The 20,470-nt window shown below is 46.1% G+C and overlaps 1 protein-coding gene across 2 annotated transcripts in view; it reads right to left on the minus strand.

Moving 5' to 3' along the window:
- Positions 1–20,470, minus strand: part of DDX46 (DEAD-box helicase 46) — a 1,223,843-nt gene that overhangs the window by 573,184 nt on the left and 630,189 nt on the right. For both annotated transcript variants that reach the window (XM_078653270.1, XM_078653271.1), the window contains exon 11: positions 13,205–13,326. In XM_078653270.1, the coding sequence (XP_078509396.1) occupies positions 13,205–13,326 (122 nt within the window). The remainder of the gene's footprint in view (positions 1–13,204; positions 13,327–20,470) is intronic.

Raw genomic sequence — 20,470 nt, forward strand, 5'->3', positions numbered from 1 at the left:
ATCGAGAGGCTTCAGCCCTGAATAAACCTTTAGCACGTCATAAAAGTTTAGTGAAAACTGACTTGGAGCTATACCTTATCTTTGACATGCCAGGGATGATTGCTGAAGTTTTTAGGTTAATTTATTCCTGCAGCTATTGGCCTCCAATCATGGTTGTTTTAAGGACTTGGGGTTGCCCATGTGTGATTGTGACTCGTATGGTTAAATATTCTGCTACCCAAGCAGTATCAAAGCTTCCAGTACCAAAATAGTTTGAATGAACTCTGTGGTTATGAATACAGGATTGAGGTATTGATTTCCTTAGGGCATCCATAGTGTTCTCGTTGCACCTTAGTTTCCTTTAGACAGTTGCAGCATGAATCAAGGGCTATCACTGGCTCTTAAGACGACCTGGCATCTCCCTTATCTTAGGTCTCCATTTCTTTTGCCAAACCTTATTTCTTCCTCCATGCAGGTTTGTTTGTAGGTACCGAATTGTAAGGCACATTGAGACTCTTCTACGAAAAGAGGCCAGTTCCTTTTTTAGGTTTCGCCTGTCGAAAGCTGCGCACCACGCAGCTTTTCGGCGCAGGCGAAATCTAATGTTTACAGTATGTGTGTGTTGTCCCACCCTCTCTTTCCATTGGCTAGCTCCATAAATGGAGGCTAGCCATTGGAAGAGAGATCTGCTCGTCATTTTGCGAGCAGATTCGTGGGCGTTCCCGCGATTTTTACTCATCCCACCCCCTTGCGCTCGTCATGCGGCGGTGGGCGGTTGTTTATTTATTTTTTCAAGCTTTGTTTTCGCCATTTTTAAAGTGTCGTTTTCAGGGGTGGGTTGCGCGATGTCCCGCTGTCCGTTCCCGCCCCCCTCCCGCTGTCCGTGTGCCCGTTCCTGCCCTTCTCCCGCTGTCTGTGTGCCCGTTCCCGCCCCCCCCCTCCCGCTGTCCGTGTGCCCGTTCCCGCCCCCCCTCCCGCTGTCCGTTCCCACCCCCCTCCCCCCCCGCTGTCCGTGTGCCCGTAGGTGCTTTTTTTGTATCGTAACTGTCTTTATATTGGGTTTATGAGCAAAACTTCTGAGGCATGCGGTTTACGAATACTTGACGTCGTTCTGACTATCACCACATTCTACTTCCACGCAAAACCCGTACTAGGCAGTCTAATTTTCTGTTAAAAGCTGGGCAAGCGTGGGCGTGGCCAAAGTTACGGGGCAGGCGCGCGAGGGGACGCAGTCATGCTGTCCCTGCTCCTGGCCGCGGTGCTCGCCCTGCTTCTGTTCGCCATGCTCCTCTCCTCCTGGAAGAAGAAGAAGCACCTGCCGCCCGGTCCCGCGCCATGGCCCCTGCTGGGCAACATGCACCAAATCAACAATTCCGCACCCTACGAGACGCTTATGGAGGTGAGAGACCGAAGTTGTAATGCAGCCTCGCCGAGGGCGTGGTTGAGTCTGTTTCTAGGCTTTCTCACGTTTGACAGGTTAGGGAACTTGGACCTAGAGAGCAAGGGAGAAATTGGGTGATCTGCCCAGGATCACAGAGACCGAGGCAGGGCTTTAAGTGGGCCGGGTCTCTATCGGGTTCTCCAAAGTTGCCCTCACTGTCAGCGTGATTTTAAAATTTTAATTCTGCAGCAGTAACATCCTTTACTGGGATGTAACTTCAAGAGACTCGTTATAGTACTTTCACAGTCTCAGCATTTTAAAACTGAAGCATATTCAGTATTATATACGACGAAGCCATAGCTGTTGATTATTTACATTATGGGACTAACAAGCATTAACAAGGCCAATAGTGCTGGCTTGTTGTAGGTGTAATGTTACTTATTGTGATATATATCTGGATGAAAATACAGAAGTAGCAAAATACTAGTCGGCAGCGCACTGTGCTAAACACGGTGTTTTAAGCCATGCCCTAAATTACATCTGCTACGCCCCTTTGAGAGGCCCCCACCCCCACTTTTTTATTCCCACTTAAACCCCTGGGATGCTGCAAGTTGAGAAGCTCACATCTCGTGATGCTGTAGCAAGCTAGTTGCTACTGAACTTAAGTGAGTATAGGTGACTTGCCCTACCAGTGGCCAGGGTTGGACTGGGACAGAACAAATGCCCAGCGCCAGAATAAAAGTTGCCCCATTAGTGGGTTCGCTTTTTGCAAATTTAGACAATTTATATAATAATAATAATAATCCACATTTGTAAAGCGCACAATCACCCGTAAGGGTCTCTAGGCGCTGGGGGCCGTCGGGAAGATTAAGCAAGCTATTGCCCAGAGTCACATGGTGCTGGGCTAATCGAACCGTGATCCCCAGATTCCAGTGTCAGTCGCCCTGGCCGCGGCGCCACACCTCTTCCTTTGCAACTTGTAAAGACACACTATAAAGTGTTTTGAAATGTATGATTTGAGCTTCCTTCAGGCAATGTTGGCTTTTAATAGCAGGTAAGTCAACAGAAAAACCGTCCCAGCAAACAAACAAACCGGACCGCAAACAGCCGTCCCTGTCTGTGGCGATGCTAATTTGCTGGCAGTAAAACTGGTAGCAGATTACTAAACGTAAACGGCATTTTCCATGTTTTCACTGGGTATGTAGAAAACATGGGGGTAATGAGGCGGAAGGTAACCGCGTTGTTTCTTAAATTGGATTTCCGTGTTTACAAGTAGGGTGGCTTGCAGGATGACGGCGTGCATATGCTGCAGAAGTCAGTCTTCAGGTCTAAGGAGTTTGGATACTACACTCCCAGAATACACAATAGGCACGTTACCTATGCACACATTTGAAACCTAAGAATATTGTCTTTTTAGAGTGGTTAAGGAAGAGGTGTGGCGCCGCGGCTCGGGCGACTGACTCCGAAATCTGGGGATCACGGTTCGATGCCCGGCACCGGGAGCAGATTAGCCCAGCACCATGTGACTCTGGGCAATAGCTCGCTTAATCTTCCCGACGGCCCCCAGCGCCTAGAGACCCTTGCGGGTGATTGTGCGCTTTACAAATGTGGATTATTATTATTAGAGTGTAAACCACGTTTTCAAACACAAACTGAGAGCGAAAGAATGAAGAGTCGACATAACCTACTAAGCACTCACAAGTGTACTGTGTACCGGTGTTGTCAGTTGGCATTGTAACCATATCCTGATATGACCTGGAACAGATACAGCTACCTCAGGCAGGCTGCATTTGACAGGCCTATGAAGGAGGCCAATAGAAAGAAAACCAAGCTAATAAGTAACAGCTCTTAACGTTTGGACGTTCACACTCATGCTTTATTGACTGTATGCGGCACCGCGCACGGAGATGCAAAGAAAGCTGTATGCCTGCTATAAAGGTGCGGCCATAACCTTTGTGTTAAATAATACGAGGAGTGGGAAGGACCGGTTTTACAGACAGCAACTGGAAATTCTTCCCATGTCTGGCAGACACCAGCGCCACGCCTGGATTTAAGCAAACGCTACGCCAGGAGGACTTGGTAAAAGACCCCGCACCCTCTATTCTGTGTGGCTCCACCAGGAAGGTAGTTTTGGTTACTTTTTTGGAGCTTCATTTTATTAGTTGACATCACGGTTTTAATGTAAGGGTTACAAGCATATGTAGATAATCACTTTATTTTGTAGAGCTATTGCTTGATGCCACTCGTGGTTCCATTCTCTGCACTGATGCTTAGTTGGTAAGTTTTTGCCCATCCGTCTTTCCCCTTGTCTTTAAGTGTCTTTCCCCTACAGTAAATAAGGCTGGCACATAATCGGTGGTTGCCACACTTGATGTGTACCGGTATTGGGTCCATACTGCCGGGTTGTCACAACGTGAGATCAAGTTGAAGCGCTTGAATTATCTATCTGGGGTATTGTTTTCTGAAAATGTAATACATTTCTAATTTTTTTCGCTATTAAAAGCTTACGTCTAGAATGCAATGTTTGTGTCTTGATGTATTAGCAGTGTTAGGTTGGCACTATTTAGCTGCCCCACCTTTCTGCGTTTCCAATGTGTGGGTGTTGGTCGTCCTTAATGTGCTTTTTGAATAGCCTGCCTCTCACTAAAACATCGTTTAACGTAGCATGTTCACTACTACCCTGAATTACACTCTGTATGATCGCTGTTCTTTCTTGGGGCTTCCATTGGCTGGGCCTTCACGGTCATCACTTTCTGCACTGAAGGATTGTGGTTTTAAGGTTTCGCCTGGCGCTCGCCACACACAGCTCACCACACACAGCTCACTACCATACATGCCAACATTTCAGAAGAGCAAAGTGTGTGTGTGTGTGTGTGTGTGTGTGTGTGGCTCTGGGTGGGTGTGTGTGTGTGTGGGTGGGTGTGTGTGTGTGTGTGTGTGTGGCGCTGGGTGGGTGTGTGTGTGGCTCTGGGTGTGTGTGGCTGGCTCTGGGGGTGTGTGTGTGTGTGGCTCTGGGTGTGTGTGTGTGGTAGTAATTGCTGTCTGATGAGCTCGTCCGTAGGGTACAATAGGTCTCACATTTGCGAGAGATTAAGCTGATTGCAATGTAAATGACAATGCCATTTATTTATCTGTTTTCAAAAACAACACATAAATACAAAATTTGTCATTTACAATGCCAATAGCTCAAACTTTCCAAAGGCGAAACCATTGCATTGTAAATGCTTGTTTAACGTGGTAAAGCTATTCTTATTTTATAACGAATGACCTACGGTTGGCATTATATACAAGCAGATAATGTGCCTGAGCTTTGCAAAGCATAACTGTGCATCAACAGACTAACTCCAACTGCTATAAACCAGTTCAGTGGTCCCGTTGTGATCTTTAACATTTCCTGTGTATTATTATTTTTTAAATGTTAAGAAGACCACGTTTGCTTGTCCTAATAGCCTGTAGTGTACTTTGTCACCCTCATTTCAAACACCGGTGGGATGTTTATATGTAAGGAGAAGCGGCTTTGTTTCATCTAGCATCCAGCATATGGATGTACCTCTGAGGAGTAAGACCCTTGGTAAGAGACCAGCCTTTACAAGTGTAATTCAAGAGGTCCCAAATTCACGGCTGTGTTCCAATGACAGCGATGTTGTGCACAGACAGCGACACAAGGAAATGCCAGATTTGTATCTTTTCCTAGAAGAACGGGTGTTTTCTCTTGCACTAGGAAAAGTACAATCTACAAATCTATACCCGCCTCTCTTCCATGAGAAGTTGACTCCTGGACATGCTTTTGACCACTGCAGCTGTTCGGGCTTCTAGCAATCTTTGGTGCTTTTTTGTGTGCTCCTGGACATGAGATCCATTAATCCAGGCAACCCCAGTCTGAGTCTGCGTTTTCCTGGCAAGGAACTTGATACTAGGTAGAAACTTCAATTATTGCAAATTGCAGAAAAGCAAATTCCTAGTCATAGATTTCTATTTGCCTTAAATATTTGCTCAGCAGTTTGATCTGCTCTGCCTTCTCTTTTCTACCACCTTTGAAAAGATATTTTGTAATCTGTAGTTTTTGACTAACTTAATATATTTGTATACATAAGAATTGCTACTTCTGCCTCCTCCCATCTAAATGACGTGATTTTTGCTATGCCATGTAACTCATAATTAAATAAATGTTTTTACAAATGCTGTTGCAGCTCTCTTGGTAATGCGTAATACTTTCTGAATGTTATCCTTTAATTGTTTTTAATCGTATGAATGCTTTGTCATTAGTGTCTTGCTATTATCCGTTCTTTGATCACAAATTAGAACAGTTGGCAAAACCAACAAGTATGTTTAAAAAAAACAACTGAAGTGCTTCTTGATTGACTGACGAGTTTGTAAGTGTAGTAGTTTGAATTGTTTAGAGGATGAAAGTGAAAATACGTAAAATCATCGATAAATTAATGGATGGATGAATGGGTGAGTGAAGACATGGACTGAATGAATACACGAGTGATGGATGAATGAGTGCATAAATGGCTACAATCCTGTTGGTGACTGCAGTATATTCTCACCTCCATTCCTAGTGCTGCTCACTCACCTAAACATCCACCCATCCACACTCCCAACAACTCCTCTATCAACAATCACCCACGTTCACCAATTCCTCTAACCTCCCTATACATATAGAAACATACGCCCATCAATTACCATGCAAGTTCACTAATAAAAAGCTCACACTGTTGGCTGTGCCAGTGCTTGTTAAACTTCTGCTGCGCTCCTTGTGCTTCTAAGGCTGACGCTCTGTTGTGGCACTGGTCTCTGGGAGAAACACTGGGAGCTAGACAAGAGCAGCCTAAAGACCTACAGGCCTATTGCATTCCTCCTTGGTCGTCACCTACCCAGTCGGTCTTTAGGCAGACTTCTTTTCGTCTCTCCTTATTGTCTCCTCCCCAGCTCCTATCCTCTCTACCCTGAATCTCTCCCCTTGCCTGCTACTCTGCCTACCCCCCTGTCCTTTGTGCCCTTTTGACTAAGCACTCCTTCTCCCCTTGTTTGGGAAAGATCCAATATTTATACTCTGGAGTATCAGCGAACCTGCTGAGTGAGTCCATTGCGCCAAGGGAGCCACTCACACTTGAGGTATGTTATGGCACCCCTTGCTAAAGCACTCCCTCTCCCCTTTTTGGGGGAAAGATCCAGTATGTAGGCCTTGGAGTCTCAGAGACCCCTCTGAGAGAGTCCACTGCGTAAAGGGAGCCTCTCGCAATAGAGATAGGGAAGGGATACCACTTCCCCTGGGATCACAGCTTACTGGACTTTGGACGTTGCCTTGACTCGTCTACCGGTTTGTGTCCCCGTCACCCTTCCCCTCCTCTCCCCATGCTGTGTCTCACACCCTCCCCTCCTCTTTCCCGCCTTCATTATCTGTCTACTTCCCCTGCTCCAACCCCCCTCCCCTGAATCTCTCACCTTGCCTGCTTTTCCCCTTACGTATTTGTGCTTATTGTTTATCTCGACCTTACAAGTAACTATGTTGCCATGCTCTAAGAACTGTGTAACCTTTGTAACAATGTAACCTGTACCTATGATCTGATGCTCATGTAAAGCGCTCTGATACCTTCGGGTCTAGCCAGCGCTATATAAAACTTTTAAAAAAATGTCTCTGATGGAGTATTATAACTTATGAGAGGCATCTCCAATCCAAAAAGCTTTGACGTGTTAAGTCATAAAAGCACATACAAAATACATCTAAAACAAATCCATAAGACATCAGATAAAATATGAGACACCCCTAAATGGATGGGTAAATAGAATTATTGTAAAAACACTATATACAATATAAAAATACAGTAAAAATTATGCGTGCCATGCTTGCATTATGTGAGCCATGCCTACAGATTACAAGGCATAGTTATTTTAGGAAAGGCAGTTGATTCCGCATATTATCCGCTACAGCAGAACACTATCTCTTATGATCGAATGCTTAATCAAGGAAACATGATCTTATGGCCCACCCCCACCCCAGGTATTTTGCCATTGCTATGACAATCCCCTCTGTTGTGTCAGATCTTGGTATTCTCTCAGCTTCGCTTGACCTTCTTGTTTCTAAGAGTTTACAAATTGGTGACAGCCAGACACGGCATTGTATCCAGTACAAACAAACAGTAAATGGGCCATTGTTTAGGGATGCACTGAGCTCAGCTTAAACATCATGTTGCTCCCCTCCTTCCGATAATTATGTAGTTGTTGCCCTTCGGTCATAAGCGCCCTGAGACCTGCCGGTGAGTTGGCGCTATAAAAGCCGGAATTAACAATAACAATAACAATAACAATTGTTTCTTCAATATGCTGGCATACAAGACACAAGTCGTCACTAAGTTTGGCCCATCTAATAGTAAAGACTCTTAGTGGCAGTGTACCCACCCTAAATAGGAAATTTTTGCTCATGGGGCTTTGTAATAAAATCCCAGTATTGTTCCAGCCTGGGGATAGGTTTACAATCCAGGAATAACCCTGTTAGAGAGGAAGAGTAAGAACTTCACAGTGTATTATTCTGGACCATTTCCCAATACTTGGATTTCAAAATCTTTTTGGGGGGAAAAACTGAATTTGTGGGATCCACCCACATTGTGTTCATGCAGATACTGGATAGGATAGCTCTAAGCTCCCTCAGCCATTTTATTCGGTGTGATGTATCTGCCCTTATTATGTCTTGGAAACCAGCCGCGTACTCCACAAGCTCTGGGGTAGACCAGAATCTACGCCAGTACAGAAGGAGATGTAGTTTAGCTGTATCTGCGATTGGTTTCCTCCCAAGATCATTCAATAACGGGTTTATCGGGGTACTCTGTGGTAAGTTGGCAATTTTTCTAAAGAACTTATTTTCTGAGAGTGTAAGCTTAGATAGGTTCTCGTGCCCCCAAAGACGTGCACCGTATAGGGCTGAGCTAATAACTTTCATGTAGTAGATCTCGATTGCCGGGCTGATTGTCTTAGAGAATGAGGTGTTATATTCCGTGTGAAACACCCATCGCCAGTTGCCGGTGTTTTAGGGTTGCTATAGCAACCTGGTGAGCCCAATTTAATTTCTCCTGGATGTTTACCCCTAGGGATGTAAACTCCTTAACTTGCTCTAGCAGGAGATTGTTCATTGTGATACCCCCCTTGAAGGCCCTATGCGAATTGAAGGCCATCAGTTTAATTATTGACACATTAACCTCCAAGCCACGCCTCGAGCAGAACTCCTCAATAATTGGTAAAGTTCTCTGGAGGCCACTCGGCGTCTTGGAAATGATCAATGTGTCATCTGCAAACATTAGTATGGGGACTTTTTTGTCTGCTACTGTCGTGGCATCCGTGGGGATAGATTGCATACAGTTCACTATTCCATTGATGTATAAGGAAAATAGTGTTGGGCCATCACACAACCTTGGCGTACTCCCTTTTCTACGGGGAAAGACCCCGTAACTTCGCCCTGCATGCCCCATAGAATTTTAGCCTTGTTGTCCTCATGCATCCTGATGACGATTGTCAACAGTTCTGATGGTATCCCCATCCTGTAATGTCCTCCATAGTTTAGCTCGTGGTACAAGATCAAATGCTGACCTAAGGTCAACGAAAATGGCGTACAAACTGCCCTTACCCAGGGTCACTGTTTTCCAATAAACCAAGATAAACCAAAACACTTGGTCTATAGTGCTAGTGAAAGTTCGGAACCCTGCTTGTAATGGCGATAGAATGTTAAACTCATCAATTCATTCTTGAACTTTGTTGAGCACCAACCTTCCCATTACCTTTTGTAAAGAATCTATTAAGCTGATCGGCATGTAATTCCCTGGGCACGATTTGTCCCCTTTTTTTAAAAACTGGTATAATTTCAGCTCCTTTCCAGGAGTCGGGGACCAGCACACCCTGGGCTATGGCATTTGTCAATAGTCCAATATACAGACACCATCTATCCTTATCATAGAGGAATATATCCCCAGGTATTCCATCTGGGCTGTTGCCTTTTCACCCAATATAGATTTACCTCAACCTCTGCCTTGCTTCCTCTTCTGATAAATGACCCTCCTCACTCATTAGTGGCTCGAACGTCGCGTTCAAATCCCCTGCGACTACGATGTTTGCGTCTTCCTGGCTAATGTCAAAAAGATCGTCAAGAGCCGCCAGTACTCCCGATTTCTTCCCTTCGGTGCCTCTTACATAGACATTATATATGTCTATGTTCCTGTGTGTGCCTCTCACATAGACATTATATATGTCCATGTTCCTGTGTGTTCCCCTAGTCAATCTAACAGTTTGGATGTCCTGATGATGTGTTGGAAGTACCTGGATGCTCAGCCCCAGATCCTGTCTCACCCAGATTGTCAGGCCCCCTGATGGCCTCCCTTTTACGCCTTTAAGGGCGGGAATATACAAGTTTAAAGTTAAATATCCTACAGAAAAGAGGGGGACATCTGCCCAAGTCTCTTGAAAGAGACAGATATCAAATCCCTCAATAAAAGCATGCCACTCTAGGGAGCCCATTTTCGAACTTAATCCTGCGATGTTCCAGGACAAAAGGCTCTATGAGGATTGTACAAACAGCCAAATGTCCACTTAAAATAGAGAAAAATTGACTACCCTCCCGCATTACTCCCTCATTCTGTCTGGATGGAAGGGGAGTAGCCTCTGGAGGTTTGATCCAACCGTATAGGTAAGTGTTTAAAGCTTGAGGGACTGTCCCTAAGGATGGTATTAGCTATTTGGTATTCCTGCTGCTTTAGGGGCAGTTTCTCCTTTAGTCAGTCCATGTTTTCTAAGGTAGAGCTTCCCTGCATAGTCTTTGGCAGAGAGTGTGGGCACTCCCACTACTCAGAGTGGAGTGTCTAAACTGAATGGCTGACAGTCCTGGCGGGCTTGTGCGAAACTCTAGAGCAAATAGATGTTCTGCTAAACCTGCCCTAGTCATAGTGACCTCAATACAATCCAGGTGGTGAGCTGGTGAAAATAACCTACAAGCTTTTGCTATGCCTTCCATTATCACAGATCGGCATCCCCTGACATGCCGTATCCAATGAATAGTTGTATTTATTAGTGAATCCTCGATTTCTGAGCTTTTGCTTACATCAAGCTTAGGTACGTTCACCATGAAGATTCTATGAGTCCTAGGTAAATTAATAGGTTGGTGATCTTGCTGCCTATGTATCTGCCCAACCTGTGGCTGATTAGCATGTGATACAGTATTTTCATTATGCAATGTCGGAGCCCTCGTAAGTGCTGCTTTGTAGGAATTATTGATGTTACTTGCAGTAAAGTGTAAAGTGTGTCTAGGCTTCGATTGAGGTGACATCGTGTTTCTCTATCCTGGTCCTGCCCAAACTAGATGTCAGCAGTCGTTTTTGTAACTGGGGGGCAGTGACCGGTGTGGCCCTAGATGTTACCTGAATGACAGAAGTAGCACCCTGTAAGCATACAGGGGAACTACTCTCCTTTACATCCCCACTTTGCGATGGAACGGATGTTAATAGCTTGATCATCGATGTTAGATCCTCTATCTGATTTCTCATCGATCCCACTTCCGGTTTTAATAAGATGACTTGTTGTATCATGTCCTGGTGCTCCATAATAATACCAAGCCCAACATCCTTTCTCTGCTCCAGTGAGGTCTGTCTCATCTGTGGAAGCTGTAGTCTTTCTTCTCCACTGGTTTCATTATCAGGTCTGTAACAGTGGCAGAAATCTATTAGTACAAATTACCGAAAGGACGATGTGCTCGGTGTTGGCTGCTCCTGTTTCCCCTTTCCCCATCATCGTTATTAGACAATTTCTTATTATGTGTTTTATGGAGCATTGCAGGGATGGTAGGAGTGGTAGAATTCAAATGTTGGATCAAACTGGGGGGAGTTGTAGTACAAGTGGATTGTGTAATGAGCGTGGACTCTAAGATACCCTCACACTCACTAATTAATGTATCAATGCGATCTAGTACGCAATTACTACCTGCATGTAATTGGAGCTTCCTAGCCTTTTTACACCTGCTACCCCGGCTTGTTCCATTGCCTCCAGCCTCACCCCTATCCACGCTTCCTCCTGGTAACTTTCTTTTCCCCATAACTGTAAATTGCAGATTTTACAGCGTAACTCCTTCAGTCAAAAGATTCTCCCAACATGTGTGCTAGGACTCGACTTCGCCTCAATGTAATTTTCCCTAACGGGCGCTATCTAGAATCCAACAACCAAAGTGAAGAGATAATACCTAGTAATCACAAAGGCGGACTATCTCAATAAGGCAGTCTTATAAATGGCATAGTCGTTCAGTCAAGATCAAGAGGGTATAAACAGTACATTGAGGATTTTTAGTAGACTCCAGGAGGTCTCAACAGCAACTCCACAGCCAGGCCATAAACGAAAGAGGGGTGGCCCTGCCCTGCCTCTTCTTATCACTGATGGGCAAGGGTGCGTCCCGAGCCACGGGGGGTGAGGCAGCACTTTAAGCGCGATGCTAGCGTCTCCACCTCGTTAGTGGCAGCGGGAAAAGATGACCGTGCACCCTGGGACTTGCAGTCCCACCAGGGTGTGTGCGGGCTAGTGAGGGCTCAGGCAGCAGCGGAAACTAGTTCTCCCTGGTCCCACCGTTGAAGGCTTAGGTGCCCCCAATGACGGCTCCCACACAGAGGGTTCCACAGCAGTGTCCCGCAGTGCGGGGGTGAAGCAGCGCTTTAAGCGCCATGCTGGCGCCTCCCCCTCGCTAGTGGCAGCTGGAAAAGATGACCAGTGCACCCTGGGACTTGCAGTCCCACCAGGGTTTGTGCGGGCTTGCGAGGGCTCGGGCAGCGGCAGAAAGCAGTTCTCCCTGGTCCCACAGTTAATGGCTTAGATGCTCCCAATGCCGGTCCCCACACAGAAGGCTCCGCAGCAGCATCTATTAATTTGTTGTATAAGATTGTCAAACTTGCTTCACTGACTAAGAACTACGTTTATACCATCTAAAACTTACAGTAGAATCCCATGGAGCTTATAAAGGCACAGAAGAATGCTGGTGTGGCTTTTTTTTCCAAATGTGGCTGCTGCAGGTGACCTACAAGTTTGTAAACTCTTCTTGGGTGAGAAGATTTAGAGGTAATTAGAGTAATTCGATAGTTGACATTGTGAAAAAAGAATTCATGTTAATGAGGCACTAAATATTCAGGTGTTCCCACCTTATATCGGTTAGAGAACAATAGAAAATGCCTATTTTTCTTAAAAATAGCAAAAATCTTTATAGGCATTCAATCTCTTCCTCCATGCCCACTCAACAAGACGGCGAGTGTTATTTTTAAGTTGTGTTATTCTGAAAAGCATCTCCCATTCTTGTAGATAGCTATTAAGGATTGCCAAAAACCCATGGCTTGAAATCAGGGTTTAGGCTCATATCTTAAATATTATAAGGAATGTGAAAGAACGAGATAGCTTAAAAAGTGTGCCAAATTGCTATGGAGACTACAAAGTGACAGCACTAATCATAAGCCTTTATGGAGACATGAGGAACGCAAATTGTAAAGCAAAAACCTAGACGGAATGAGTGACGTGTGCAGACTCTAAAGACTTCAGTAGTCTGAGGATTAAAAGATGCCTTGCAGATGAAAGCTCCACCGAGGGAGGCTGTGAGAAAAGCAGGTGAACAGTAAGCCTCCCACAATGCAGGAAATTTGCAATCTGAAATTATTTAGTGGCAATAATAGGACAACCAGGGTTCCAGAGTGGAATATTTTGAGAGCCAGAAGAATACAATACACAGGTTTTACCTCTTACCTCATTATCTCTATTTGATCTTCCTTAAAACAGACTTCAGCAAATAGGATTAGGCCTTACACATTACAAATTTCATTAAGACACTCACAGTACCTGTTCACTTATTCCTGTCCCGCCATAAACACAAACAACTCTCAGCCCCACAGTCTTGGATATCTTTTTACACTCTTTGGTAATCTGCAAAGCCAGCTCTCGGGTTGGAGTCATAATAACAGCTGCACAAAAAGAAACAACATTTTTAAATTCACAAAATATGCTTTTTATGAATACTTCCAAACAGTAGCAAACTTAGTTCCATAAAATATAGCTATCAATCATACTTTTACACAATATATGAATATATTTTAATCTAAAAGGTGAGAATGTATTCTATTGTCTCTGTAAGGGGAGAGTTTGAAGGCTCAAAGGTATGACAGGTATGGCTGTAAAGCACTTTGTTTTAAAAGAAATAAAAAACACATTTTCTACACAACCTGACTCTCTTGGATTGAAAAGGAGGGTCTTTGCAAGAATATGAATTGGAGAAAAGTGCTGATTGCACAAGGATAAAAGTGCCTTTTGAGTTTAAAAAAAAAAAAAACTTTATTAAGTTTTTCTTCAGTTACAATACAGGGCATTCTCACAGGCTAACGTTCAAGCATTCAGTACATCGCAAAAAACTGTGTATGGTAGGAATAACGGTGACATACCAGCCAGTCCTTTTGTGAGGAATGTACATCTGGATACATAATCATAGCGGGACATACAGCCTTAACAATCAAGTAGATCCTGCGATTAATGTAAGTTTGTGCTTATATCATCACCCCATCCTCCGCTGAGTAGTATTGACAATGCACCCGTCATAGTGCAATTATGTACAGCTTTTCTTCACAATATCGATTGTAGTGCCAAGCAAATATGAACAAATAACATGTTTTATAGCATAGCGGCTTTACGTATATTGTATTTTTACAACTTATCAGCATTGACAATACTTGCCTGGTTCTCGTCATGTGAGACATTGCCATGTTGCGCAAGATACCCCCGCAAGAAATCCCATACATCCTTAGGCTTGCAACGTGCTGGCACCGTTTCCGCATAGATTAGATTTTGCTCTTGACTGTATATAAGGTCATTCAGCCATTCCCTAAATTTGGGGGCTCTCCCCCTTCCCCATCTACATGCTACCCTGCGTTTCGCTAGCAGTAAGGCAATATTGACCAATTTTCTAACTGATTTTGGTATCTCCATCGTATATCCTAGTAACATAATGAGTGGGTCTCTATCTATCGTACCCCCTATCATCTCTTGGAGCGCCGTATGTACCTCCGTCCAGTATTCAGAAATTCTCGGGCACTCCCATGCTAAATGCAGGAAACCCGCACCATCCATACCACATCTGTCACACCTGTCATCGTCAGCGAGGTGAAATCTAAATTTTTTAGCTGGTGTATAATATAGTCTCTGTAAGAATTTGTAGTGTATAATCCTAAGTCTACAGCTAGAGGAGATGTTGGCAGTGACATCACAACAGTAAGCCCACTGATGATCCTCAATGTCTACTCCCATATCCTCGCTCCAGTGTGAGCGAGCTTTACACTGTGTTGTTGCAGTTTGTTTCCTTATGTCCCTATATATATGGGATACCATGTGACTTCCATCTGTCGACGTCAATACATCGTGCAGAGGTAGCGCTGTTTCAGGCTCCTCTGGGAACTGTGGCAGTATGCTTCTCAATCCCTGTCGCAGTCTAATATAGTAAAATAGGTTAAGAGGCTTGGGCTGGGCATCACGAAATACCTGATCCCTACTTTTAAATTGACCATTCAGGCAGAGGTCACCTCATTTTTGAATGCCAAGCTGACGGCACATGATTTGAAACCCTCCTTCCTGCAGTAATGTCAGTTGGGGATGATATACGAGAGGTAATTCCGGTGAGTAGAGGATCGGGAGCTGAAGCAGTTTACGAATCCTCCGCCAAGCGACTACTGTGCACGTCACCGTCGTGAAGGGTGTTTCTATGGCTCCTACAGGGGCATGTATAACTCCTTTCAGGGGTAAGGGCCGTGCTATCCAATCCTCAGCTGCCAGCTGCGGCATGAAAGGGGTCGGTGCGAACCAATGGTATGCGTATTGTGCCTGCGCGCTCAGATAATACACTAGGAAGTCAGGCACGTCAAACCCTCCATTAGCATATGGTTGAGTAATTACAGACCACGCTAGCCTCGGTTGCTTGCCTCCCCAGAACAGTTCCGATCGAAGTGTTTTGAAGAAATATGCACCCTGGTAGTAAGGAATATTTTGAAAGAGGTATAAAAAATGGTGGGAGAATAACCATTTTTATGAGGGACGCCCTCCCCGCCATAGATAGCGGTAGCGACAGCCATCGAATGACATCATCAGCCAGTTTCGTGATAGTAGTACCATAGTTTAGCCTTATGGTTTCTTCCTTGTCTATGGTTAGCTGTATGCCCAGATAGCGTAGATCCGAACTGCACCAATCTAATGGATAATCTAATTGAAATCGGGTCACCGCCGGAGTAAGTGGAAAGAACTGTGATTTCTTCCAATTAATTTGTACACCTGACACGTGTCCAAATACTATGAACTCTCTCAGCAATGGATTGAGGTTGGTTTGGGGATCAGTGACATAGAGCGTCAAGTCATCCGCATAAAGGGATACATCAAATGCTTTTGTAGCATCCAAAAAGATGGCAGCCACCGGGACTTCTGGCGCAATAGTTCGTATTAGTGAAAAGAGGGTACGTAAATTATGACTGGTGGACCTTCCAGGCACAAACCCAGCCTGGTCCAGGAGAACTATCTTGGTCATCAAAAGGGATAATCGAGTCGCGAGTATTTTGGCCAAGATCTTAGCGTCACAATTTATAAGGGAAAGCGGTCGGTAGGAATCACAATCCGAACGGTCCTTCCCTGGTTTTAGCAGGGAGGTAATGACTACCTCTCGCATTGAGCGTGGCAGTATTCCAACCTCCAGCGCACTCTCGAAAACCTCCTTCAAAACTGGGGCCATTATGTCCACATAACATTTATAAAATTCGGCTGGGAGGCCATCCAAACCGGGGGCCTTACCATTCTTTAACGACATGATGGCATCCCGAACTTCGTCGAGCTCCAGGGGGGCACTAAGAAACTGTCTGTGTATGTCGCTAAGCCAGCACAATGCCACTTCACTTAGAAAGTTATCAAACATCGCTTCCACAGACCGTTTCGTGTGGTATAATTCTCTGTAATGTGTGTTAAAGAGGTGCATTATGCTCTTAGTGTCCTGACACTTCTGACCTTCCGGTGTGAGCATCTCAAGTATGTGTGTGTTATAACGGGGATTTTGTGTAAGGCTTGCAAGTGTTCGCCCTGGTCTTTCACCCTCGCAATATCTCCTGGCAACATAGTGTTTACCCCTGAATTTAACTTCTCTGGCTGCCTCAGTTTCACACTGTGTAAGTTTATCTCGGAATTCACTATGGGACCTCCCCCCGTTTCCCGCGTCATTTTCATTTCCAATTCCTTCAGTTCCTGTTCGAGTTTCGTGATAGTGCCTCGAATATCCCTCAAAACACCACAGCTTTTAGAGATGCAGTAACCCCTGACCGTAACTTTAAACGCTTCCCATATCGTTTCTACGTCCTCTACAGATCCCTTGTTTCTAGGAAAAAATTCTGTTATCTCATCACCTAGTTCCGATTTAAAGACCTCGTCTAGTAGTGCTGTAGGTTGAAGACGCCAAGGGGGTTTCAGTCTGTCAAACCCAGGTATGCTGATTTGGATCTGTAATGGGCAATGATCCGATAATGTCCTCGCCAGGTGACATACCTTGCCTAAGTCCACGCTCAACCCCCGAGACACCAGACAATAATCTAACCTAGCCCATGTGTTAGAGTGTGCAGTGAAGTGCGTGCCTTCCCTTTGCGTGGCATGGGTGAACCTCCAGCTGTCCATTAGCCCCCCTTCCGCCATTATGCCTCTCAACATCTCACTTGCTCGTCTATTATATTGGGGACTGCCATCTGATCTATCCATTCCTGGGACAAGAGCCACATTAAAGTCCCCTCCCCATATTACATGCATGGAGCCTATATCGATCACTTTTCCCCACAGCTGGGCAAAGAATTCGGGCGTATCAGTATTGGGAGCATAGCAATTCACTATCGTGATAGTATCCAGGCCAAGCCTGCCCCACATGAGTACAAATCTACCCTCAGAATCCAATCAATCTCCAAGCAGTACGAAGGGCACTGTCTTACTGACTAATATAGCCGTCCCTCTAGCGTAAGCAGAATACGACGAGAGACGTCGTATCGCTGCCCACTTACTAGCAAATGTATGTTTGGTTCGGGGGCTGAGGTGTGTCTCCTGCAGTAGGGCGATGTGTATTTGGTGTCTATCCAAGTAAGCTAACACATTCCTACCCTTTCTGGCATCATTCAGGCCCCGTATATTCTAAGTCATAACAGAAATCCTTGACATCAGCCCGTTAGTCATTATCACAGCAATCAGCGTTGTCACATATTAGAAGGATAGTGTATTCCAGTACTGCAGTTGCCTGAACCCTCATCAGCCCGTATATCATCACCTGCATCTTACACCTTCTCAGAGAACAATGCCTATAGAACAACCTGCCTCCTATCCTCTTGAATCTAGGAGCAAGGTAACATCTCCTGTTTCCAACCAAAGTGGAGATGTCCATAAAAGTCCCCCCTGCCCTCCCTCCCCCTCCCCCTCCCGTACACAGAAAATAAACATCTAACGGTAAATAGGCAACTAAAGGTTGTGTAAGAACACAGTTCCATCTTTCCCCCTGCTCACCACCCCCTCCCACTGAAGCATCCCCAACTTGCCAGCTACCTTATCCCGCCCCCCACCCCATTTTCCCATGAACAACATAACCGTCAATAGAAAAACAGTAGCGTACTTAGGGGAACAACCTAGGGGGGTCATGTCTAGGTGGTCGCACATCCACCCTCCTCTCCCTCCCGCGCCTCTATCCTTAACGTCCCGTAGGCAACGGTCGAGGAGGGGTGGTGGGGCCTGGAATACATTACCACTGGAACTCTCGAACCTAGTCTGTACATTAAGCAATCAGCGTCCCCATTCTTGTTATACTGTGTGGGATACCAACACCTGACCTCAGCGGTCGATCATAGTACCAGGCAGTCCGCTTGTAGAATGTCTCATGCGTCCTCCTCGTTCTCATTTAGGCTGTCAGGGTCTGCCGGTCGCCGTCCAGACAGTCTGCGTTGCTCTTTCTTTAGTGCTTTTAGGTAGTCTTCCACCTGCTGTTGTTTAGTGAAGAAGCGCTGCCTACCCTGGTACGCCACCCTAAGCCGGGCCGGGTATAACAGGGCATAATCTATTTCTGCATTGCGTAGTTTCTTTTTCACTGCAATGAATTTCCGTCTTTCCTCCTGAACCATTGGGGTAAAGTCTGGATAAATGGAGAAGGCGACGCCATCATAGGACAGAGTTCTTTTGGTACGGTAAGACCATATCGCGATAGTTTAATAAACGAACAATTATGGGGCGCGGTGGGGCTCCAGGCTTGGGCTGTGGTCCGAGGGAGCGATGCGCTCGCTTCACTATGAACTGCGCGGAAAGTGTGTCTGCCCCGATGGTCGCCGTCAGCATTTTTTCTATGTAATCCTCCATACGCCCCGTATTGGTGGATTCTGAAACGCCCGTGTCGCGTATGTTATTGCGCCGGCTGCGGGCTTCCAATTCCTCGTTCTTCGCAGCGATAGTACGCAGGAGATTGTCCATTCTTGCAAGTTGCATGGTATGGCCTGCTGTGATGTAGTCGTTTGCTGAGATGCGCCGTTCCGTCTCCGCTATCCTGTCTTCATGCTGATCCATCTTATGGACAATGGCATCCATCCTGGTCGACATCTTGTCCACTTTGTCCACTACAGTGGCAAATCCATGTCGAATTTCTTGCAGGAGCTGTTGGACATTAATGTCAGCAGTATCTGATCCGCCCGCCGCTTGATCCATCCCCGCTGGTACGCCTTTCTCCACAGTGGTGGACGGTCCCTTTTTAGCAGGATCAAAGGTCAGTTTGGGTTGGTGGGGGTCTGTCTTCCCCATCTCTGCTCCTGTCCAGTAGCTCCCACCTCTACCTGCCAGGTGTCAGGGGCCGCGATGCAGTTCAAAAACTCCCAAGAAAGGGTCTGGCCTTCGGCCGGTGCATCCACTGGCTAGCCGCCGCAGGTCTTATAACACTCAGGGATCTCGGTGTCTTCCAGTAGGGGGGGACAAACAGCGTATGATGCAGCCCAGCCGAGCCGTGTAGTGACCCCTGGTGGGTATGCCCCTCTATAGTCACACCAGCAAAATGTGAAGGTACTGTGATACCGGCCTGATCAGGCAGGGCTGTGTAATGGTAGTAAACAGCTTTGAAAAGTTCACATGCGGGACTCTTTGGTACGTACTAGATGGCCCCTGCCACTGGCGGTGAGTGTAACGGCTCTACTGTGAATTTGCAGTGCTAGCACCAACATTTGCGCGCCAGATTGGTAATGGGCAGCTCTTCCACCGTTCCTGCCCGCATGTGCGGCCAACAGCCAGGGCACTTCCACCATATGATCTCTACAATGCCTGCCGATGATCGTTTGTCATAGCGGTGGACCGCTGAGACCTTCTGCCGTCGCCCGGCATTTCCCTGCATCAGTACGCCATGTTGCGCGCTTCACGAATCACCATAACAGGCGCACATCGAGGGTTGAATCTGCACTGGAAACCCCAAGCGGTCTGGCTCGCTGCGCCTCACCCTACAGCGTCGCGGGTTCCTCCCGGTCCGGGATTTGCGTCGGTGGTAGCCGTGACCGCGAGGCAGCCTCAGGTATTCTTGAGCTCTTGGGTCGGAGGCGCGGCCTATCGCACACGTGTGGGTCCGCGACTTTTCCTAGTCGCCGCTGCCGCCTCTCGTGCTCCCTGCAGTCCAGCGGGAGGTCCGGGGAAATTATCAAATCGCCATAAATATAGTTGCAGACGTCCGTTCGGCACCAAATTGTCACCGAGTGCTGGGGAACCTGGTATGTCGCTATAGGGATGATTCCAGCTAGATACGGAGCCAGTAATTGAGGATAAACGGAGGATAACGATCCAGGCTACAGGAGCCTCACCCTAGGGCGGCCATTCTGTCGTGCGCCCTCCAGCGCCTCAAGGATAAAAGTGACTTTATGTGATGTGCACAAGTTACTTACCTTCGGTAACGATATATCTGTAAGAAACAGTAGTTAGTATTAGATTCCTTACCTTAGAATATCCCCAGGCGTCAGACTGGATCCGGAAACTTTTGCGTAGCAGCACCCTTGCGCGTCGGTAGGCGTCCGTGTCCATAGTCTGCGCCGGGATGACGTCGCC

This window comes from Lissotriton helveticus, chromosome 7 (genome assembly GCF_964261635.1).
Source record: "Lissotriton helveticus chromosome 7, aLisHel1.1, whole genome shotgun sequence".
Taxonomy (NCBI): domain Eukaryota; kingdom Metazoa; phylum Chordata; class Amphibia; order Caudata; family Salamandridae; genus Lissotriton; species Lissotriton helveticus.